Here is a 25,647-nt window from a genome sequence, read left to right on the forward strand (position 1 = left end):
AAGAACATGGGATTATTTCCCTTAAAAGTATGACAGCAACACTTTAACAGAAGGTAACTGACCCCATGGGCAGGAGGCCTATGAATCCGAGTTGGCACAAAACTAGTCAGAACAACCTTCTACTCCTTTTGGCCAGCTTTCTCTGTAGTCATTTAAACTCTACAAAATACTCTGGAACCAAAAAGCTATTCACCTCCAGGTCAGCTGAAAACTCTCCCATTCTAACTACTTGCCATCTCTGTTGAAGCAACAAATTTCAACAAAATATCCAGTATTTTTCAGTGGCAAAGTCTGGAAGTGAACATTAAGAGCACAAGAGCCTGTTAACAGCTTTCACTGACACTTTTGTTGGAAGTACATTCTCACTTACACAGAAAACATGACATTAAGGTTACCTTATACTCTTGGAAACACACGAAGTACACAATTTAGGAATTTTCAAAATTAAATCTCTCTCTATTTTCCTCAGTTTATTTTCTGTAGTCAACAGGGGCACTGGGAGTCTACAGGTCTCCCTTCATCAGACTGTCATAAAAATGACAGAACACCAATGACAGAACACCACTAAACTAATTTGGTAACATTTTGTGAAATTTTTCAATAGCAATGAAGATTATTGCCTAAAAATGCAGTAAAATAATTTTTCTTCATAGTTTCAGGTTTTTTCTTCAAGATCTTGAACTCAAAGCAAACAAAAGCACCAGCTAAGTCAGACACATTAGCAGGGTTTTATTTTAGACTTTACTTTCATTACTACAGAAGCAGAAGTTCATATTCTATTTTACACATCTCAAGCAGCTATGCTTTCTCTGCCTTCAAAACATGAGGACAATTCCCCCCCAAGACACACAGAAACAAGGAAAAATCTAGGTCACAGATAACATCAAAAGTGTTTGCAGACAAAACTGGAAAGCTGTTAAGTTTAAGAAGGCCCTGGACAACTCCTTTTTTTTGAGTTAACCTGCCATCCTCTTCATCCTCAACTGCTTATGGCGCTTCAAAATAACAGAAACAACAGAAGATACAGAGAGATGAACATTCCCTGCAGAGCAACTTCTTTTCTAGCCTTATGACTAGATTTTGCCCAATTCAGTCACACAAGGCTCCTCTTAAGATGTGCTTAAAAAGTTTCCCAGTCTCTGAAAGTTTAAGCCATCTGGGAACACACACAAACACTTTCTGGCAATGTGATCCCGAGAAGTTACAGGGAAGAGCAGTTTAGTTGGCAAGTCAAACTTCAAAGCAGAGTCCACGTGTATTGTTCATATGCTGAGTTTGAGAACATCAACACAAATAAATGAAGCAGTGCCCTAAAACCTGTGCAACACATATGACATTCAAGGTAACTCCCTTCATCCCTTCTCATGTCTTTAATCCTACAAAACAGACTACATTCCACAGAATTTTTTTTGTTATTTCCCCAAAACAACCTCTGAACAAACACAAACTTACCAGGATTCTTTTACGATCCTTTTCCGATAAAAATTTCACTGGTGGGTATTTCTGGGTGAAACTACAGAACATTTCAAAACAAAAGAAGAAACACTAAGTAAGTTTCAGCCTGGTTTCTTTCACATACCTCTCTTTGATATGTGAGAAACTACTCTGAAAACCTTCCATTCATAAAGTCCTGTTAAGAGTATATTTCCTTTATTCTAAAAAAGAATCTGGGTCAACACAAGACAATGTCTAAGCATGGTGAAATATCAAAATTCATCTACAAAGAGTGCTTTTAAAATTTCTGCCTGATTTTATATAATCAATCACTTGACTTTTATCTTTTGAGAGCAGAACTAGTGTCAAGCATGACATCACAAGAGAATAAAACAATAAAACATGAGCAGTGACTGGACACTTTTTTTTTTACATTTTTAAAATGCAAATAACCCTCTTAAAAGCTCTGGAACACAAAGCAAATTTTGTTGACTTATCACATTGACTTCAAACACTTTTCCTTGAAGTTTCAATGTGAAACTTACAACATAAAGTCTTAATTTGTCTAAAGTTTTACAAAAACCAATAAAAAGTTGACAATCAGAATGTTGAAAAAACACATTTTAAGATATTTCAACAATTTCTACAAGAGATCTTATTTAACATGAAAAGTAATCTTAATTTTCTTAGACATGCTAGATTGCCTGATAGTAATGCTTATCAGGCAATGATAGCAATATCATCAACTGATTGCTGATAAGTAATTTAATTTTTGCATCTTCTTTACAAGAACTTAATCAAACCAAAACCACTATAAAATAAAATTATGCAACATATGAACCTTAAGTGCTCTCTCAAGCTCTTGATGCTTCAAACCCTAGAAGAACTTCTCTCCCTCCCTGGCATGCATTCTGCACAGAGCAACAAAGTCCTCTGAAAGAAGGTGTGAATTTTATTTATTTATTTCAATAATTAGCCTCATAGTCTTGGCAATTTAATAGTTCAGGTTTTCCTCAACTAAATATCGGCTGACACTGCACACGCTGTGGTTACTCTTCTCCTCCACTAAGTCCACAGGCTAGAGACAGCCCTGTGTAGCATGCAGGAGCCAAAAATGCCAAGAGTTACATTTTCTTCTACTTACCAACAGCTGCTGATTGAACTGACCCTACAACTGCGATCTTGAAGCACCCCCTCCTCTGCTTCTAACCTGCAATACTGGCTGAACAGGAATTCTTCAGCACCAGAGCACAGATGCTTTGGTACTTTATCCAATTTTCATCACAGCATGAAAGCTGCTTTCAGTTTCTTGGATAGAGGAAATATGGCAATGGAACCTTCCAGTGTTAGCCACACAGGGAGACTGAAAAAGAAGCTACCTACACTTGCCTTACATCACTATACAGGTCACAAAAAATTTCTTTCATTTATGCTGAAGCAATGAAAGACAGTGCATAAGCACAATGCGTAATCCATATCCTGAGGCAGAGAGGAAAATTCACTCATAACAAGAGATTTATGGAGTTCAAAATAAGTTTAAGTGCCACATAACTAGATGCAAGGCACGTCTCTCCTCCATTCTGAAGACCACTATTTTAAGGTTGCAGTAATGCAGCCTGGGGTCATATTGCTACCAAAGGACCTCAGAACCACTTTTGCTCCTTCTATTACACCAGTAGCAGTTTAGAGGCAGTAGGATAGAGTCTGGCAGCCAAAAACCTTTTGGCAACAAAATGGAGTTGATCTTGACTTGATGCTTGCTTTGATGACTACATGGCAATGCCTTTGCTGTGCAAATTCTTAATAAAAACTTTATAGCTCTAGCTTCAGTTAAACAATCTCTTGTCATGAGACTAGCATTAAGGAATTCTTGTCTTTCCTGCTTCCAAAAGCATGAAGATGGCTTGCTTTCAAGTTTTATCAGCTTATGAAGTAAGAAAACACTGATGCTAGAATAAACTTTGCAAGCAGGATCAGCTTTCAGGCATCTGACAGTGAGCAGTTATTTACTGCCACTTCACACATACAAAGTTTAAAAAACATTAATTGCAACAACCCACATTCAGCTAAACAACCAGAGGTAAATGGCTACATTATTTGAAAAATAATAATAGGATAATAATAAAAGCACCCCTTTTGTGAAAGTATAATTTTCAGATTGGCTCATACAGAGGTAAAAAATATTTTGATTCTTTCTCCTTTTTCCTAGAGTTCTGAAACAAGACTTATCAATATACATGAAAAGGCCATAGTATTTATATGGGTTGTAGGAGAAATTTTAACTTAATGACTCTACTCAATAACTCACTGCTCATTTGAAAAAATACAACAATTATTAAATAAAAAAGTGCTAATCAGGATAGCCTCCCACAAAGGTCTTCCATGGATGGCAGAAGAAAATACCTGAATTACCCACAGCTGAAGCTGAAGGCTTACTGGACTATCAAAAAAGATTAAATAAATCAATTTAATATTGTAATTGGCAAGGTGGTGACACAACCTGAAATTTGTTTCACATTGCCAATATACACCTTGTTCAACCTATGAAGTTCATGTGCACATTAAGAGATGAGCAACCAGCTCAGTATTCTCACTGAAATAAATTGCATGTGGCAGGTCACTGAACCTTTCAAATCAATTGTAAAACACAGAATTTTTTCTCCTCTTTTTTTTTTTTCTTTTCCTTACCCAGGAGGCGTGGGAGGAGGAGGAGCAGCTGCTCCTTTGAACAGCAAAGTACTGCAGGTGTCAAGCACACCTCTGGCCAGCAGCAATGGTATTCTGCCCCCTTGCCAGAGGAAGAGCACACAACCACCAGTATGAAATATCCTACAAGGGCTTACTAGTACTGCTTGGACAATCCAATCTTGACCCTTTGCAATACAGCTCTCTCTGTTTTGCCTGGGACACCAACAGTGTCACCTGCAAACCAGTACCACTGGCAAAAGCAGCATGCCCTAGTCAGAGCTGACATTTCCCACTGCCATAGACCTCATTCTGTGATGAAATCATCTGTCCATGAGGACACCCAGATCAGAAAACTGATGTGACATCAAGGAGAACAGGCGGGGAGGAGGTAACACATTCCCTTACAGATCCTAAGAAAAGCAGGTCAGCCAGGCTCATCCAAAGCACACACACAGGCTAGGATGCACAAGCAAGTCACTGCACAGTAGCTGAAGCAGAGTAACCAACCACAAATATGGGAAAAGAGTGGTAAAACATACTTTAAGTCTCTTGAAGATGAAACCAGTATGTCCTAGCAGGCATAAACCACAGTAGTCCATCCATCAGCTGGACTCCAAACACCTCCATAGGATTTGAACTTTACAGAGTCCGGCACTCCCAGCTTGATTTAGGAGGATCAATCAGGCAGAATACCTTAACCATTACTGTCTCAGCATTCAATGCCCTATCCTCACTTATATACAACAACAAATCAAAGGTGCTGAAGGTATATACAAAAATTTACTTCAAGCCTACAACTACAGAACTGACTGCTACAGAAAAAAACCTGTGCCTTTGAGATGCTTCCCAAATTCAGCAGATGACATACCTTTTTTCTAGATCTTTGATTTTCTCCCTTAGAGGTGCAACAGCCTAAAATAAAGGAAAAACATTTAATCTTTGAAGAATAAAACAGGATTCACATCACAAAGGACACACACAGGAAGTTGCCTTAGAGCAGAAATCATGGCAAACAGTCTCCTATGCAGATCTTTACTGAAGACACTCCAAGAAACTTACATTTTAATGCCTCCTTTACATAAAAAAAAAATTGTACCTTTTCCACCAAAAATCAAATCACCTGGAAAAGTGTGAAATTAAATCCCTTAACTTACCACTGAAAACAAAACATCTCAAGGCTATGAGTACCACAGTCTTTACAAGGACATCCAATAATATGATTCCTAGTTGACAAAGTGAAGCCATTAGTGACTTGTCTGAGGTTGTCAAAGGTAATCTATATCTAGCAACAGAACAATGGGACAGTATTTAAACATCAGCTATCTAAATGGACAACAGAGAAGCATACAGAGGACAGAGACACAGAAAGAGGGGCATTAGCTCCCGTGAAATGACTGTAATTCTCTCAGAACATGCTATGCAAATTTAAAGATTCATCATGTTTAAATACCTAAATATGTTCTACATAATGATTTGAGGGTATATTTAGGCTTAAGAAGATATTGAAAGGAAATTTGTTAGAAAATATAGTTCACCTACTTCTGTTTGCATTTTCATGGCTTTAGAAGAGAGAATCATTTAAGCCAGCATCAGTTTCAATTTCTTTATCACAGACCCAAATTTCTAACAGTCCTTCTAAATTTCAACAGGAGTCCCTTAATTCTTATTTTTAAGTTTACTAAAGCCTTGTCACAAAATTTACCTTCTTGGGCTATACATAAGTTGAAAGCTGTCAGAGGTTCTAACTGGTACTAAGTGACAGCCCATCAGCAATCACCATTAATTTGTTTTATACAAATATTTCTGGTTAGAGCTAGACAATTCACTAACTTCATAAACTGAATAAAGCTGCATATTCACGTTAAGAGGAAATTATATGGTATTATCATGTATATTCATTAAATATTTAGCTCTGTGGAAGAGCAAATAATTCTTGAAAGTTATTCTGATGGTGTAAGACATTAATACAAATACAACTTTAAAAATAAGATCCAGAAATGCCCAACTACTCAGACCCTACAGTAACTCTGATCTACACATTGAATTTCAAATATTTTGCCATTCTTAAACAACTAGAATTTTCACAATGCTTGTTGCAACACTTACCAGATTTTTTTTTTAATTCAAACAAACCAACCAAAAAAACAGAGAAAGAGGAATGCAAAAGACAAACTAATCATACAGGCTCTCCACTGATTTTAAGCCATTTCAGTAGGCTGCTCACTGTGTCCAGAGGAACAACTGCTATACAAACCTGCTGGAATACAAGACACTAATACAGGAACACACACCCACACAAGGGTAAGGGATATCAACTTCAAGGACTATCTACTTCATACTTTGTTTTACTGTTATTAGACTGGAAGGCCGAAACAATTGGAGAAAGATCCATTGCACACATTCTCAATATTTCACAATAAACTGAGGCTGAAATGGAAATTCAGAGGTATTGGTACAGCAGTCCAGAACCCCTAGTAAATTCAGTCCCCATGTCTACTCCAGAAATTGTCAGGACTCATGCTTAAAGCCTTGGCACGGCACACTCTGCCCAGCCGCAAACATTGCTACATTTATTCATTAGTTAAGAACAAAACAAAGCAATTTTGGGCACCCTCAAATTTGTAATGCACCTTGTAAATACTTCACATTTTGTCAGGCAGTCAGAGGAAAGAATCTGTGTACATCCTTTAAGTAACAAATAAAACAGTATTTGGGAGGATTCTACCATAGTCTCTGCAGCAAATGTATCAGCAGATCTATCACTTTCAAGAAGGGTTTTAAAGAAATTAAAGTGTAGTCAGAGATCAATGTTAGAAACTCCAACTAGAGTGAAGAACAGTTCAAAAACTTATGTACAGACACAACGCTTTGGTTTTACCAGAATCAAGAGTAAGGAGATACAACTAAATATACCACTTTAATTTGAAATTAGTAAAATGGAGTACTCAAAACAGATTACAACTATTAGCAAACCAACCTCCTCTATTCTACTTTCCACCTTCTGATCCCCATTTTCTTGAAGAGACCTGTTGGCAAGAAAAGAAAAAAAAAAAATAATCCACACCTAAGCAATAATTGCTCCACTGCACCTGCATCATATTAAAACAGTATCCTCAAAGCACCTCGAGTTAGTATTATTTCAAAAACATAATTAGAACAATTTAAAGAGGATGGTCTAATTTCCATTAAAATCCATCAGTTTGGCAGAAACTGAACCAAACCCACAGGAAAGAACAGTACCAATAAAAGTTACATTCATTTTACATAGAGAACAACCTGCATTTTAGATAAGTGTGTAATTACTGGTTTTGAGTGCAAATTTACTGTGCAAAGGCCCAAAATGTCTCTTTGAGGTCTCTGCTTACTGCAGAGACAAAAATGCTGATAGAACTTTTTTCCTTAGACAAATGTATCTCATTTTGACTTTGAACTTTTCCAAATGGGAAAAAAACCCCAACTGCACTAAAACACATCTTCATCAACTGCCTGATGGGCAACACTGACTTCTCACACGAATGTTACTCATTTGACATGAGGACAAGGATAAAGTATGTTGTGGTAACTCATGAAAATAGAATACTGTCTAAAAGGCCAATGTCTTGCACAAATCTGTGTGGTCTTATTTAGCATCTGATTGTGTAAAGTGTCTCACTTATGTTCACTTTTGAGTAAACTTTTGCAAGTGTAGAATATGTATTTTTAAATTCTACCTCTTGTATCAAGGTTATGCAATTTTCCTAATATTTGTGTTACTATGTTTTTGGTTTGTTTTTTTTTTTTTTCCAATTAAACCTTCTGAAAGGGGAATTATTTATGTCACAGTAGTTAAGTTTTTGCATACTAGAGGAATCATGGGTATCCAACATAAAATGCAGTTCTTTCAAGTGAAAAACAGAGCTCCTTTACTTGGGATCTGAACTCATTACACCTAGAGAAACAGAAGATCCTTTGTTAAGCAGATATATATATACACTGTTAGAAGTTAAAGCAATGATTCCCTTCATAACCCTCTGTAAAATTCTCACTTTTTAAGAAAGTCAACTCTGTGTATTACTGAGGCAAAGACTTTACTGACCAGATTCATTTGTATCTCTAAAGAATACAGTAAATTCCAACAGTAAGACACACATTCCCTGAACCATCTGTTCAAAAGAAGTTGTCATTTATTGCACTAGTGGCAAATAAAAACCCTGAAGCTAATGTTGAATGAATGTACTATAAGGAAATGGTATTAAGCTATCCTGGTGGATTTTGAAAATGTTTTCCCAAGTAACAGAAATTTACAAAAAACTATGCAAACAACTGTGGAACAGATAACTCAAGGACTGGCAACTCTGCAATCTATTTTTTATGAGCATTTCCTCCTAACAAAGACAATCTTACTGGCTAAGGACCAACATCAGTCCCTCAGAAATAATTTTCATCCTCAACAGCTCTAAAAAAGACATCTCAAATAATAATTCAGAGGCAGGTAGTGGCAGGATTTGTAAGGACAGCTTATCAGGAAATAAACAGGATCAGGAAATAAACAGGAATATCAGGATCCCACACCCACCTGTCCTCCTCAAACCCCTCTCTGAGGTTCTTGTCCTTTGTTAAGAAATGCTCAGCTGCTCATGTAACAGCTGCAAAGCTGCCATTATTCACTGGTCATGATAACATGATAATCTAACTGATATCCCCATCTGCAACCCACAGCAGCCCAGCAGCTGTTTGCCTGACAGCTGAGCACTCTTTGCATCAAGGATGGGAAACTCCAAGAGGAGGAGAGTGGACCACTTGGGATAGGAAGAGACTCCCAGGGTAAGCCGTGCTGGGTGCATTAGAGCCTAGAGAAAATCCATTATTATCATTCTCATTTTGTCTCAAACTTTCCTTACCATGTGCTGCTAGGAGCAGCAACAGAATATCAAAACCCTTTACTAGCAAAACATGGTAAAATATTTTGTCCTCTATACACAATGACTTTGCTGTAGGGAACAAGCTGTCCCCATATTCTCTTCAATTTCTTTTGCAGCTGTGAACTTTCCTGCAGGACAAACTCACATGCAAGCAGAAATGTGAAAATCTGCATGTTTTGCATACATATTGTCTTCCTATTTCTAAAGGAAAAAATTCTAGGGGACAATGCAGGATTTTCTGCTTTTTAGCAGTTAAACCATCAGATTCTCTACAAATTAACTGTGGAGGAGGAAAAGCTCTCCAAAGCACATTTCTGATTCTAGGTACAGAAATATAATAATGGGAAGCAGTGGAAAATGTGCTGCTCTTCAATATTTAAGCCCACATTATCACTGAATATGTTCTGGAGACTGGAAAGATACAGTCACATCTGTGCTAAGGAAAAGCAGAATCCAAGCCTATACAAACAGGTATGCCAACCAACTGGCCAAAATCAGAAGATGAATTTGTGCAAAGAAAAGAAGATGAAGTGTGAGTAAAATTCCAGGTGAGATCTATAGCAAATATACAACCATTTTTGAGACAGAATGCTTTGTATTTTTTTAAAAAAAAGGTATCAACTGCTTAGCAACCACCCAAACAACAGCGTGAGCTGCTGTTTTTCTCCATGCTTTATATAGACTGATAGGAAAGGTAAGTTAATTTTATTAAACATAAGGATAGTCAATACAAAAATTTTATACATTACCTCATATTGACAAAGTTTCCCCATACAGCTGGAAAATAGGAAAAGAGAAAACATTACAATGTCATATAGCAGTACCTGAGGTAGTTTTTTCCTATTATCATCAGAAGGAATTTAAGACAATATTAAGTATGTCAATTACAAACTATCTAAGTAAGTTACACATTCAGAGTATGGGTGGAATTCTGATGAGATTACATGGGACTGTAAAAAAATACACAGGAATTATCTAACCTTTAATTTGGAACTGCACACAGATTGGATAAACCAGAACACTCGACTTGTTTATTAGGGATACTGGAAAAAATGACAAGAGCAAGAAAGGAGCCCTGTGGACCTGAACCACACAAACTGGAAACTGCAGAGTGACAAAAGACTTGCCACTTCAGACAAGAGCTGCACCAGTCCAAAGAGGCGCCTCAGGAGTTCTGCATTAAAGGTAGCAAGTGCTTGTGTGCACATATAATTGTGTCTCAATACATATATAATGTGAAGTAAACACAAAAGACACATAAGCAATATAACTTACAATGCCTCAGTAAGCAAACAAAACTAATTTATTACTGTTTGTATGGAAAAAGCTTTATAGAAAGATAAATCACAATATAAAATCAACGACCAAAAGATGTAACAGATGTAACTGGTCAGGGCTTAGGAGATTATAGGAAGACTATGAGAACACTGACTTTACTTTTAACTTTCAACTAGGAAACAGAATGCAGTTTAAAGTGAAAAAATTAGAAGCCATCAACCAGGCTACATTGACAAGGAACACTTGACAACTTTGCAACATCAAGATAAACAAGTTTAACATGGAACAGTTATGTAAGGGATTTTGCAAAACAAGCAACACAAGAAATATACCCCAAACATCTCCAGAAATCATTCTGGAGTTGCTCTTTAAGACACAAGGCTCAAGCTAAGGACCAAATTACATTGGGTCTTAGGGAGTAGCCTTAATGCTGTATTACCATACATATAGAAAACTTCTAAAGTGTCCATACATTTTGTAAACTGTAAAGTATTTTGCCTATCTTTAGGCTTTGCACATACATTTCCATCACTATTACTCAATGAGCTCATGGATGAGGTGTTACAGAAACAAAACAAAAAACAATGCTACAGTCACAGGCACCTTCCAGGCAGGAGAAATGAAACATTCCCAGGAAGGAGGAGTGGGGAGGACACAAATGAGGATTCAGTAATGCAGTTGTTCGAGCCTTCAGGGGATGGGAAAGCTACTGAGTTGTTTTTAAGTGCTGAGTGCTGCTGAGTAATTCAAGAGTAACTGGAAAGAATCCATGACAGACTAAGAAATAAGCTGTAGGAGGGCTCTGTGTTATCTGTGGTGATACCATAAAACCACCTGCCATCTTCTGGGGAAAAGATGGGGAAGCTGTATTATATTAGAACAAATGACCTATAAAATCCAACTGAATTTTTAAATAACCTGGATTTTGTGTTAACTAGATAAAGTAAATTTAATGTGGTGAAAATTGAATACAGTGTTGAGCACAGTTAAATTCAATTTATTTACCCTCTGGCCAGGATTTTAGAATTATGTATGATAACACTAATGAAAAAAACACTTTTCTTTCAATGAGCAATGACAATCTGGCAGTTGCAAGTACAGAATTCTCCAGTTAAACAGGACTGAGCTATACTTACAAAGAATAATTTTTCTGGGCTACAGAAACCCATACAAATGGTTATGCAGTGGCAGGAAGCATCTGGGTTTAGCTGGTGAAGTAAGAATTGATTTAAGAAAAAAAAAAAAAAGAAAGAGTTGCCGGCTGCAACAAATGCCACCCTCCTAGTTTTGTTGCAAAGACAGTGAAGCCACACAGCATACAAAGAACTGACTTCCTAAAGAAAACATGTGACTTGTGTGTGCTCAGTGTCCACAGCAGGGAAGGGAAGCTCAAAAAGGCATTCATATCCTTCCAGAAACACTGTTTTTGATATCTCAGCTCTGTAGGAGAACATGACCTTGCATTAAACTTTTATGAAGTGTACTGGGTACCACTGAAAAAAAAAAAAAAAGAAAAAAAATTGCAAAAATTAATCACACAGGAACTACCATACAGAGAGATCTGAAGAATCCTGAAGTCTCTCATGTGTAGAGAGATGTTACAAAAACTCACTTCAGCATACTGACTGCCCTCATAAAGAATTCTGAATGCGCAATTCTAAAAAGGATCTCTTTGGCTACTGGTGCTCACATGGAGCTTACACCAAGGTTGAAGAGATCAGAGCTAATATTTGTGTACAAGAGTGGAAATAAGGTTTGGCTGTTTTTCTTCCAAATACACAGCTGTTTATATAACGGGCTTACCCAGTAGCAGAACCAGAAGCACGACTGGCTCACAGAGGATTTCCTTGCCCTAAAGGTTAAGTCAAGGCTGGTTTGACATTCAGGCAAGAATGATGGAAACACAGAGCAAATCCACAAGCAGAATGACAAAAATACAAGCCTAAATTCGAGATGAAAATCATTACAGGCATCACAAAACCACCTGATAGGCCCATCAAGTTCAGGCCCCAAAAGCTGCAAACACAGGTGGTTAAAAAATTCTTCCACATCAGCAAGGTCATGAATTACACACTACACAAACCCAGCTTTCAAAAGCATGAGACTCCTAATGGACCAAATTTGAGAAAACACTAACACAACCCAGAACTTCACTGTAAAAGCCAATTTTAAAAATTCAAGTCTAAAGCCAAATCTTTTAAGTCAAAAGGTATTAAACCAGGATAATAGTCCTGTGCCAATTCTCAGACTGTATTGATTTAATATCCTCACCCCCCACAGCCACACATACTCTGTGAAGAATTTCCAACTCATCCAACTAGAGAGCATTCATAAACACAGTCGGCCTGCCATCTACTGAAACTCTGTGCAAGGGAAGAATTCATGATTCATTGGACTATGTATGACTTGTAACCTAACAATTAAGACACTCACCTACAAGAGAAAGAGACAGGGGTTCTACTTCCTCTTTCAAAGATGGATTGTAAACCTCACCCAATGACTGATTAAGGTCATAGTGAATTGGCATTAGGGAAGTGAGCAGAATATCTGAATTGCTGTAGCCTGGTTTAATGGTCTGTAGGAAGAGTAAAAATTGGATTAAACCAATCTGTTTTGAGATGTTGTTTCTCCTTTGAATCCTTTTCATAAAATAATGAGAGAAATATTTTTGGTAGGATTTTTGCAAGGATTAATTGCAAATACCATGAAGGGTAAAGTACATTGGTCATTAATCATTTCCATAGACATTAAAGTTTAAAGTGAAGGCTTCCAGAGAAGGACAACATGCTTTGAGTAAAATGATGAAGAACTCTCTAAAAGAGCCTCTTCTGGAAAAAAAAAAAAAAAGTTTCTTAAAGCCCTAATCACAGTATTGTTATTAAAGAGGTTTTACATTTATCCGACTAAACATTAACCATTCCAGGTTTTTAGAAAATCCAAAAGCTTTTTTGTTTCTTTCCCCAGCTTCTGAGATTAAGCTGCAACTATTTGGCAGGCACAATCTTACAGTAAAATTGTTGTAGGTTTTCAAGACTTCTCAAACCTCCCTTAAAGGCAATTAGTCATATATGAGTAAAGAATTTTGTGTTGGTTTTGTTCCTGCTGACTATACTTACATTCCTGGAAATTTAAAAGTTTGTTTAGTTTTTCTAGAGAAGCCCCATTCTAAAATGATGCTGAATGCAGAGGACTGCAATGACTCAGATACTGCCAGTAAAGGAATAGTCCAGGAGCTGTCCTTTGGATCCAAACCAACCATGCCTACATTAAGTAAAAAAACAAACAATCAAAAAAAAAAAAAAGCCCCAAACCACAACCACACAAAATATAAAATCTGTTAAATCACACTTGAAAAATACAACAGAAACCCCAAGTATTTGGCTGGGGTTTTGCTGAGCATCTACTATTAAATGTACACTTCAATATCTCAGTCAAACTTTTTAACTGACCGGCTGCATTTCACAGCAGGCAAGTGTTATCTTTCCAGATCCTCAGAACATAGGAATAGGATGTATGTTTTCATCTGAATATCCTCTGAATTTGTCATCTGCAATAATATTTTTGTACAGGTTTCTATCAAATATCGATTACTACACTAAGAGGACCTTGCACGCCATAATTAACTCATCCACAACAGGCTGAGGAACCAGAAAAACAACACTGTCACAAACTGAAGGTGGGAAAAAAGACAATTCTAAAAGTAGCCTGTATCTTTATCCCTCTTCTCTGGGTCTGTTTAAACAACATTATTATCAAGTCACAGACTTACCACAGGCCCTCAACAGTAGTATACACTCAATCTGAAATTATTAGTGACATCACTAGTTTCAGCATCACATACATTTTAAAACATATTTTAAAAAGCAAAACCATGATGTCCATAGAGATCCCACTGTACCAAAACCAGATGCAATCTCTTTTAAAACCATATTCTTTACCAATTGCTTTGTTGTTTGCATTTTCAGGACTGTTAAAGAAACTTTTACACAAACTTTTGTCTAAATAGATTTAGCTGAAAGCACAGGGATTGTCCCTGTATCACCCACCTTTAAACTAATATAGAGATTACAAGACGATGTTTGTTATAAATAGATTTCACTATCAACAGAAACAGCATGCAGGAATAATATTAACTGATAGCCATAATCAGAATTTTTGGATGTTCAGAGCATATGAGTACTCATATGCTCTGAACATCCCAAGTGAATTGCTTCAGTCAAACTTTCTATTTCAGAGAGATGCAACAGCATTCAAAAAAGGAGATTTTTGATTTTTGGTTTTTTTTTTACTTAAATCTGACTCTCCACAGTCACTCAGCAACTTCAGTCTCCTGGAAGAAATAAGGTTTTAGTTTCCAGATGCAAACCTGACAAAAAGGGAGAACATGCAAAGTGAAATCATAAAATGCTTTTTAACACAATTGCATTAAAGTTTTAATTTAATTACTTTACATATTTAATAATGTAAAAAACCCAATTATTTTCTTTAGGAAACTATTATTTCCCACACAACACCTTGTGACTTAATTGGAGAAATATGACTTTGATGGACTACTCAAGAGATGGCAGCTGTATGGCCGCACCCAGGGCTCAGTGCCCAAAGGGAGATCAGTAAAAACTGGTGTCCACCAGGGGGGTGCACTGGAACCAGTACTGCTCAGTATCTCCATTAATGACACAGCATTGAGCCTCAGTAAGTCTGCAGATGACACTGAGCTGTAAGTGTCCTGAGGGAAGGGATGCCATCCAGAGGGACAATGACAGGCTAAAGGAGTGGGCAAATGTGAACCTCATAAAGTTCAAGGCAAAGTGCAAGGTCCTGCACCTGGGTTGGAGCAACCACCAGTATAAGTACAGACTGGGCTGCAAGAGGACTGAGAGCAGCCCTGTCAAGAAGGTCCTGGGAGTACTAGTGGAAAATTTGGACATGAAATGGCAACATACACTTTCAGCTCAGAAAACAAATCAAAAACACTGGGCAGCACCAAAAGAAGTGTGGTCACCCTGTCAACTGAGGTGATTCTTCCTGTCTACTCCACTTTCATGAGACATTACCTGCATACAGCTCTAGGGCTCCCAGGACAAGAAACACATTGACTTGTTAGAGGGTCCAGAGGAGGGTCACAAAACATGGTCAGAGGAACAGAACACCTCTGTTATGAAACTGTCTGAGAGAGCTGGCTAAAAAAGCCTGGAGAAGAAAAGGCTCTGAAGAGACATTACTGTAGCTTTACTTAAAAGGGGCTTATAAGAACAATGAAGAAAAACTTTCCAGCAAGGCCTGCAGTGACAGGACTCTTAAGAGGCAATGGTGTTAGCCTGAAAGAGAGCAGGTTTAAGTAAGATGCAAGGAAGCAATTCTTTACTATGAGAGTGGCAAGCCTGGAACACATTGCCCAGAAAAGTTTTGGATGGCCCACACCTGTAAACAATGTGAGGTTGGACAGGGGTATAAGCAACTTGTTCTACTGAAAGATGTATAACATCCCCCCAGGGCATTGGTGGGCTGGATTACATGATCTTTAAAAGTCTCATCCAATGCAAACCATTTTACAATTTGGCCAATATATTTCAAATCACCTTTTATAGTCTTGATTCCATAAGAATAAAAAACCCTCTCCACTGTAGTCCATCTATAATTCCAGCAGTATGTTAATTTGCTTTAGAAATTTTTTACTGATGAGAGTGTTTTTCAATATTAGTGGAGATGAGAACATACAATTATTAATCGTAACTTTAAGAAATGTCACTTTACTGAGTGAAGTTTATGGTTATGCCTTTGGGGAAGGTATAACAACTTGAATATTTAAAAATATTTTTAAAAAATACACCTCTGTTAAGTCTACACAGATCTCTGTATGGCAAATAGTTCTTATTGCATCTCCTGAACTGATGCTTTGCTCAACAGTAAAATTCCTGCCCCAAATCAAAGACAGCAGATAGGAACCGTAGCTTTTCCCACATGAGAAGTATCCTAGACACAAAGACAGGATTTGCTAAGGGAAAGATGCTCTGTCTGCATCTTAGACAGCATCACTGCCACTCTATGTCAACCCTTCAGCTAGTCATCAACTAGCAAAACAAAGGCAACACATCACCAGGATATTTCTCCACTCTCTCTTAAGAACAAATGGTTAAATCTTGGCAAGCCAATACTCTCCCACAGCTGTGAGAGATAACATTAAGCAATTTTTCTTTCTTTACAAGAGTTAATGGAGCTTCATACTGCATGGGAAGGTAGCCAAGAGTACTTTTTCTTACATTTCAATTAGCATCATCACTTTATGACGGAATTTCGTTCTTAGTTTCCCAGATGGAAAATTCTCTTGAAATTTTCTATTAAGTCTTTTTTCCAGTTCTCTGTTCGCTGTTACTACTCCTTCCTGCCTCATGTCTTCGGCATACCATTCTTTACCACTGCTCCTCCACTGACCCATCTGTTGATAGCTAAAGTTGTTTTCAGTGGACTCACAGAATGGTCCAATGGTCAGCGCTGTAATTGAAAACAAACTCACTTTTCCCAGCTACTTTTCACAAATCCCTTCAGGTAAATTATGCCATAACCCCCATCTCTCCCTCTCTCCACTCCATAAACGAGATGCTGAAAACTACCAGTTTCAACCAAACTCTGCTTTGGTCAACCTACCTTAAAAAAAGAGACAAGCAATATAGATGTCAGAGAAATATTCCCCTTTGCAAAAACAGAGGGTAAAGAAGGTAGAAGCTCTAAGAGTATTTGTCCTTGAGTGGAATAATGACAGGGCTGTCTCCTGTACACGCTGCAGAAGTGACAAATACTAAGTGGAGGCAAAAGATAAATATTAAATGGAGACAAGAGAGGAACTGCAAGATTAATTTCTCCAGGATGCCAAAAATTGTTTTAAAACATCATGGTTAGCAAGGCATAGTCAGAGTCCATCTCTTCCTAACAAACAACTGAAGCATGAAAAAATTTTCATAAGCTTCATGAGTACAGCCAGTTGCAAGCCTGATGAGCAGGGAACTGGAAGCTGTTACGACAGTGAACTTATTTGCATAAACCCACAAACGAAAGGTAGCTTGGGGAATGTGAGCCCAACCAGCAAGCCTAATGTCCTGCACAACCATTTTGAACTCTCCCATCGCCAATCAATCCTGACATCTAGTTAAAAAATGGCTGAGGAAGGAAGATTTCTGATGCTGAAAAACATTGAGACAGTCTGAAGCAATAGGGCAGGACCAACTTGATAACTGCTCTTCTACTATAAAAAGTGGAAGTAAAAGCTTATCAAAACAAAACATTAAGTAACATTTAATCTTCATTTTGAACATATGCAAGACAAGCAGCATGTGAGGGGCTAGTAAGATTCAAACTGAAAAGCTCACTCACACCTCGATATTTTGAGAAGAGAACATTGCATTCTTCCTAGCTGATGAAAATCTGACAAAAACAAATGGCTAATCCTATAAAATAAAGGATAACAACCATGGAAACTAACAATGATGTGAAAAGTCAAGCCACTACACTACAGGATGTACTTCCCTCACATTATTTTGACATTTCATTTTTAAGTTGTTCTAGTAGCTGTGCTATAACTTATCTTACAAAGGAAATGAGGTCTTAAGCTTGGATCTCATGACAGCACCCTACTATTGCATTTTCTCCTGGGAAAAGGAACAAGGCAACTGATATACTTTCTGAGAACCATTTGATCTACAAATGAGTAAAGAGAGCTGTTCTACTTTACCAAAAATAGAGCTCTTAACTTTTTCTTTAAAAACATGCAACTGCCCTGTCATACATCAGCAGCATCAAGTAGCATCAAGATTAAATCAAACCATGCAGACTGATGAGCTCTGGTCTTTAAGCCCTGGCTATGAGATTCTAAGTGTATTTCTAACAACTTAAATAGGTTCTGATTCTGCAAAGACAGTGCCTCTGAGGCATGGCTGCATGTCCATTACTTAAAACTTCCAAGGGAGTGAGTTTAAGGTGTCTATGTATTGACATCCCAATATACAGATGGGGTTTTTAAAAACAGAAGAACACTCTCAGCCTTCTATAAGTTATTCATATTGTGGTGACACTCAAGTTTTTTAACATTATTGATTTAAATCACTACTCTTTTATGATCTGTCTACATTTCTCATTACAGACAACAAAAATCAATTAAACCCACTACACTTCAGTTTATAATCACCTCACGTTCTGAAGCTGTGGTTTCACAACAGCTTCAAGATGATGTAAGTGGAGCTTAAGACTGAATTAATTTGTTTCAGTCCACCTCCACACACCCCTCCACCCCACTTTGGTTAGCAATAGCATCCTGCACTATTTTGCTGGGGGTTAAATCAGAGGAAAGTTGGAGCAGAAGATTTTTTTCCCTTTAAAAGGGCAATGCAAACTCAACCTCTAGGCAAGGTTTCCCACTATACGTAGCACACTATAGTCATGCAATGTTCACAGAAGAAGACAGCACTGAAGGTGAGCCAACTAACCAAATTATGAAGAGCATTAAAAAAAATTGAGTAGCAGTCTGACATATTGGTGATTCAGACAGCTTGCTAGCTGCAGTATTCTCCAAATTCATCACCTGGGCAGTGGGAAACAACATCACTCCTTTCACCCAGTGCCTACAGAAAAGGTAAAGGTAAATTTTAAACTTTATTCAATTTCCTTTCTCCAGGAAACAGTTGCTTAAGTCACAACAGCTTTTAATTGTCTGCTACATAGAAATACTCCTTTTGAATTCTATTTTTATACATAAAAACCATGCATAGCACAATGTTTCCAGTGAATGATTTTTAAAAATTAATATAAATTAGACTTACAGAAATGAGGCATCAAATACTACCTTAATTCAAATCCAAAGTAAGGATCTTTCTGGCTCTACTAGGAAGGAAGCACTACTATGGAACCAACTGAAGTCCATAAAGGAGTTCTAGGGATCTTATACTAGGACTCCAACAGTGTATACCGTGTCATGATGCTACTTCAACCAAAGTAAACAGGACTCCTTCAGAGACAGGCTTTTAACTGTAGACCTGCAAAGCAGGTAATGGCAACACTGCCAGCAGCACTGCCAGCTTTTATCCCATTTTACACTTTGCACCACCTCCTCAAGCTGGGTCCAAACAGCTGTTGAATACCCACACTGTCAAACTGCTATAACACAAAAGGGTGATCTCAGTCCAGACCAGTTCCTTCATCTGGTGCACAACTAAGAAATTGCAGTAATTGTATGGAAGGGGAGCAGAGATCCTGAAGACAGCCCAGCCATCCACCACTGTGTGAAACTACCAAGAGAGCCACTCAATGACTTCAGAGTGAAATAGCTCACAGCCCTTCCAACTGTATGCAAAAAGTTCTTTGTCTAGTTTGCAAACTTACACAGAGAAGTTCTTCAGGCACCTTTGTAACCAATTTGCATTCAAAGGCAAAATATTTCTATGAAATAGGACATTTTTCTAAATGATATTCCCAAAACATTTGCTCAGGGTTTCATGCACAGGCTGACAAAATGGCACTATTCAAAAAGTCTTATCCTCTAGTTCAGAAAAAAATAGTGTCCTTGCCAACTATTTCATTCCTTGTAAAATGCGCTCTAAGTCTGAATGCCCATGCCATAATACTGAATGGAAATTCATGGAAAGGAGGCGCACAGCCTAAAAACACATAGTCATTTGGAGAGTACTTAAGAAAGAAGGAATGTAAGAAGTGCCAGCACATACACCTACACCAGCTGCTCAGTTTTCTCAGATTCTCTGCTATTTCAGTCAGGCATTATCTGACTGCAAGCAGAGCATAGTGATGATTCAGTAACATTGTGAGGAGTACCCTTCTAGGGTAGGTGAATGAGATCATAAATAATCACTTCTGAAAAAAGCAAACAAAAAATATTCTCTCTAGAATCTGATAGAGCAGTAGCATCAACTAACATGCCATACTATGTAGCTGACACCTAAGCATTCCACTACTTTTGATGTCTAGTCAAAAGACGGTAAGGCACAGCATGTTAGACTTGCAAAAAACCATGTTCCCATCAGACACCAACTTATTGCCTTTTCAAGCCACTTTTTTGCCACACTGACCTGCAGTCCCTCTCCTCCTTCACTTTTTTTCTGAATCCCGAAAAAACAATCTGTCAGAAGGCTTCTCCCTAAGGCTTTTACTCATAAAGTTAGAAAGCAAACACCAATTACCATCCAGAGAATATAATCAATAGCTAAGTCCCAATGACCACATCACCTGCCACTCAAATCCAGTTTTCACAGCAGTCTATTAACTTTCATTTTGAAAACTATAACTCTTAGCAAAACATGTAAGCCTTCCAAAATATGAACTGACATTAGTTGTCATGATGCAAGGGACCTGAAGTCACAGGACAAACTTCTGAAAGTCAGAGCTGAAACACAACTTCAATGGTAACAGAAGTACCTAAATAGTGAGGTCCAGTAAAGATAATAACATATGGTAATGAAGGGAATTGCTGTGTTTCTGTGGTTGGAAACACCACCGCTCTAACAAAATTACTTGTGTTGTACCTCTCCAACTTCCAAACCCAAAGGAAGGATCTGAAATGCGATGTACACACTCACCCCCAAAAGCAGCTCACCTATACCTATGTGCCTCCAAGCCTCAAGAGAATGGCACACTCCCTACCTGAACAGACAAGGTATTGTGCTGTCCACATAAAATCTACCTAAGTCTGAAAACAAAATAGGCTAAAATAAAATAAATTAAAATTGCAACACAAAGAACAAGTACGGGAAGAAAGCTGACATGACAGCGTTTTAAATCCATTTTAAATCTATCTGACTCACTGCTAGTAAGTGAAGTCATAAACATCCCCGTCACCGGCTATTCTAAGATTTTCTAAAGTACCTCTGTGCCTCTTCCCCGGCTCTTAAGACTCCAGCTACGCGCTGAGTTAATAAACAAACATTTATTTAGCCCCCAAAGGACCTGGGAGGATTTTACAGAAAACAGACACGAGGCCTACCCTGGAAAAACTTCCTTGAGGGCTGCTCACCGCTACCAGGTGGCGATCGGGGCGGACAAAGCGCGGTCTGAGGACAGGAGCGGCTGCGGAAACAACCCCTGAGCCACGTCCCGCCCGCACCGCTGCCCGCAAGCCCTCGGGACGGGGCAGGGGAGCGACGGCTGACGGGGGACGCCCGGCACGGCTGCCCGCAGCACGCGGGAAAGTTTCGGCAGCGCAGGAGCCCCGAGCCCCGCGCCCGGAGCCTCCCGCGGGGAGCCCCTGCCCCGCCGGGCCGGAGCAGCGCCGCTGCGGCGCGCTCGCAACGGGGCAGCGCAACGGGGCGCGGGAGGTGCCGCCGCCACATCTTCCTCATCCCCTTCCTCCTCCTCTCCCCCACGGCGGGAGGAGGGCACGGGGGGCGCCGCGCCGGCGGGCAATGAATGGCCGTGCCAAACCCGCCCCCACCCCCGATCACTCACAGGCGACGTAGGCGACGAAGGCGAGCCCCATGAGCAGCTTCATCCTCCTGCGGTTGATGGCGGTCAGCAGGCGCAGCAGCGGCCCCTTGCTCACCATGCCCCGCGGCAGCGGCTCGCAGAGCGCCGGGCACGGCCGCGGCCACCCACGGCTCCGCTCAGCCCCGCTCCGCCCGCCCCGGAACCTCCCGCGCAGGCGCGGCAGCGGCAGCGCGCGCCCGCTCCCCCGCCCGGCCTTTCCCTCCCGGGCCGCGGACGCGGCCGGAGCGGTGGCGGCGCATGCGCGTGGCCCGTGCTTCCCTCATAACGAGCGGTTCGCTGTGGGCCGCGTTCCCTGCGGGGTGCCCGGGAAATGGAGTGCGCCTGCCGCCTCCCGCTGGCCTCGTCTCGTCTTTCAGGGTGCTTCAGGGTTTGGCGAGCTTGGTCACCTGTCGGCTCCCTCTGTGGTGGTCCTTGGATGGTGACCTGCTGGAATGAGCCGGCAGACGTGGACACGCGCCTACACAACACGTGTGTCGCGCTGGCACCCTTAGTACTTGGTCCTTTGAAAGTACCGTTTGGCTCGTCCCCAATGTGGTTTCCATATCTGCAGAGTAAGGAGAACCACCTGGATACAATTTTGCAGAATCACAGAAGTTGGAAAGGACGAACGAAGATAATGAAGTCCAACTCTTAACCCTGCAAAGGACACTCCCAAGAATTAAATCACGTACCCGAGAGCATTGTCCAGATGCTTCTGTCAGGCTAGGTGCAGTGACCACTTCGCTGGGGAGCCTTGTCCCCGGGCCTGACTAGGCTCTGGGTGAAAAATCTTTTTGAGATACCCAGCCTGAAGCTCCCCTGCCATAATTTCAGGCCATTCCCTCAGGTCCTGTCATTGGCTGCCAGAGAAGGGAGGTCAGTGCATGCCCCTCCACCATGTGAGAAGTTGAAGACTGTGATGAGGTCTCCCCTCAAGGTGCAGTAGGACCTCCTGTTTGAACATGCGGGTTGGATCAGATGACCTGCTCTGGTGCCTTCCAATCTTGCCCTTTCTGTGATTCTGTAAATGAAAAATGTGAGGATTTCCCCCTTCTCCCCTACACCTCTGCCAACTTGTAGTTTATGGCTTTGCCCCTGTTCAGGATAAGAAAATTGCAGTTGATTTAAAATCTATTACATTTTTACTGCAGCTTCTATCTCAAGTCCTAGTGGTACTGCAGATTGGTATTTGCCTGGAAGGGTAGGTGCCTTCTTCATGTGTCAAAACATGTTCTCCTGCCAGCAAATACACTTAATCTGAAGAGAAATCTCTCTCCACAACCTGACCTTCCCCTTGAGTAGTGTGGCCTCCACATACTTTGCAAGGGATATTCTTTCTCACACTTGCCTCCCACGGGAGAAGACTGCGAGAGCAAGTGTTCTTGAAATAAATTCTTCTTTTCAGTCTAGAAATGCAGTTTGTTTGCACCAAGAAACTATGACCTCAGTCAAACAGAGTTAACAAGAGTTAACTCCTTATTACAAGGAGTAAAGTCAGTGAAACAAATGTGTGAGAGTCAGAAGGGTAAGTGTAGTAAGTTGCTGTGCAGAGTGATTAAGAATATCCCCCTCTGTGAGACCCATGGAAGAAAGGGACTTTTTCAGGAAGCCTTGAGAATTGAGATTTCATAACCCTGGGCTCTGATTATAAGGCCACTCCTTTCCTCTTCATTTTTGTTTCCTTTGATTTGTGTTTGCTATACCTGAGTTCATTCCGCTGCATCTGGCTACATGGAGTAAAGGGAAGAACAGATCATCATTTAAAACATGATCTAGCTCCAAATTCATCTCGTGTAGTAATCTCTCAAAAAGTAGCAGAATTTTATACCAGCAGTAAATTTGGCCATCAAAAAGTTACAGCAGAACAGTGCTGCATGAAAGCTAGAGAATATTACAGGATATGTTCATATGCACAATACAAATTCCACAAGCCTGTAGGGGTGCCCAAGGTGCTTTTGACAGTTGTCCTGCCCTAAGCTGGGCTGCTCAGTCTGTGACTCAATCACGCTGCCTCTGTAAAACACTTTGCTTGGCACCTTGCTCAGTCTTAATGCCAGTTTTGCTGCAGAAACCTGTTCAGACAGGCTGCAATCTGTTAGGATGGGAAAAAGAGAGCAAAGGAGCAGGGTGCATTATGGAACTTCATGGTGGAGGAGACTTGAACTCTGCAGGAGGGAGGCTGGCCATGCTCTCTGCAGGGCTGCCTGTTTGTCATGCATGACTCCACGGCCAGCTGTGTCTATGCCACTCTGCAAGAGACAGAATGTGTCTGACTTAACTGCAGGTTGGTGACTGTAAGTCTGTCCCCTCTCAACTATAACTATCCACATGTAAGTACTATAAATTTCTCCAGACCCATGACGGCCAACAGCAGGCCAACAGCCAACTTATTTCAGGATACAGCTGGTCACATTCTGTGACCAAGGACTGGTACCAGTAGCAGAGGTTCTGGTATGTAGTGGCTGCTAAATGTGCCAAGACAGGGATGACAGAGTTTTGAGTGCTGAGTCTTAATGTGCTATAAATCAGGTAGTGGGCATTCATCTGTCTTTGGGTCCTTATTTTGGTCAGGCTGATCACATGACATCAGCTAATGGCAGGCTTCTCTGAGATGGTTTGCAGGCAGTACACCCTGTCTCCCACATTGCAGTTTTCAACTTAAGTTCTCAAAGTGCTTTATGAGAGGATTTTGATTTTTTTTTTTTTTTTTTTGTTCACTAAATCATGGCCTGTAACACAATGGGGGATTTTGAATGATGGGATTTTAAAATAACTTTTGATGATGATTAAAAATGTGTGTGCAGGTTCATCTACCTAACAACCAGTATGAGTTTAGAATTCACAGCACCCCTGCAATGTACTTTTCCTTGACACCAGATCAAAACTATGCAATTGCCCAGCTGTTGTTCCAGAATTGGGAAAAAAACCCCACCAAACCAACTGCTACAATTTGTAGAATTTTCACAGGAAGCTGCCTGCAAGACACTATTCTGCCATGTGGAAATACCAGGAAAATGTTTGCTTTCTGTCCCACTCATTTTTCTGCCAGAGATGATGTTCCACAGTATGATGTGGGAGACATAAGTGGACCCCGGGCACTGAGACCTGAGCAGAGAGAATGGCTATGTACATGATAACAAAATTAGTTACAAAGCTCTGAAGAAAATGCAAGAATAAAATCAAGCTATTACCAGTACGCTACTTTCATCTTTTGTAACTTTGGTCTCTGAAGTTAGAAAGCTCAGCTTAACCAGGGAAGTAGCACAGAGTTGCCCAGATACTTGTATGCTTCCTCACCATTCAGCTGCATCCTAGTGATGCTTACCTGGGAGGAAGTGTTCTGGTATTTTCCTCCTCTAAAAATAGATGATTCTGTGGAGTTACACTGTTGCATTGCACAGGCACAACCACTCAGATCTATAAAGCCCAAGATAATCTTGAAAAACTGATGGCATTCGTGCATGCACATACTGTAAAACATGATTTAAAAGAAAAAAAAATTACTGGAATGTGATTATTTGTCTTGGTTTGTTCTACTTTTAACAACCTATCATAGTGGGAACTCAGACAAAAATGAGTTAAAACTTGCAGTGTTTCTCTTCAGGAAAAGTTAGAATTTTGAGGGTTTGTGGTTTTTATAAAGGCTAATGAAAAGAGAACATGCAGTTCTGGGAAGAGAGTCTATTCTTTTATATTAACATCTCTGAAGGAAAAGAAAACTGCTAAGTGCTTCAGACAGTTATTATTTATTATCTGCATGGTAATAAACAGTTTCAAATAAAACTGGATCATAACAGTTCAAAGCAGAATTGAGACAATCCCAGCCATTGAAAACATACAAGTTAAGAGACAGATCATCCAGTGAATGCAAGCTATCAAGTAAGTG

General features: G+C 39.8%; 1 protein-coding gene across 3 annotated transcripts in view; it reads right to left on the minus strand.

Annotated features, from left to right (window-relative positions):
• The window catches only part of UXS1 (UDP-glucuronate decarboxylase 1), a 55,400-nt gene extending 33,477 nt beyond the window's left edge, over positions 1–21,923 (minus strand). Inside the window, exons 1-5 of one of the 3 annotated variants that reach the window (XM_030234837.2) lie at positions 21,744–21,923; positions 9,773–9,800; positions 7,100–7,148; positions 4,991–5,034; positions 1,453–1,513 (exon numbers count right to left, since the gene is read on the minus strand). In XM_030234837.2, coding sequence (XP_030090697.1) covers positions 1,453–1,513; positions 4,991–5,034; positions 7,100–7,148; positions 9,773–9,800; positions 21,744–21,840 — 279 coding nt within the window. In that variant the 5' untranslated portion in view covers positions 21,841–21,923. Of the gene's footprint in view, positions 1–1,452; positions 1,514–4,990; positions 5,035–7,099; positions 7,149–9,772; positions 9,801–12,734; positions 12,753–21,743 lie in introns of those variants that run through there. The other 2 variants (XM_050978021.1, XM_030234838.2) reach the window with 2 other exon arrangements.
• Between the last annotated feature and the right edge of the window lie 3,724 nt (positions 21,924–25,647).

The sequence above is a fragment of the Serinus canaria genome, chromosome 1, assembly GCF_022539315.1.
Source record: "Serinus canaria isolate serCan28SL12 chromosome 1, serCan2020, whole genome shotgun sequence".
Lineage (NCBI taxonomy): Eukaryota > Metazoa > Chordata > Aves > Passeriformes > Fringillidae > Serinus > Serinus canaria.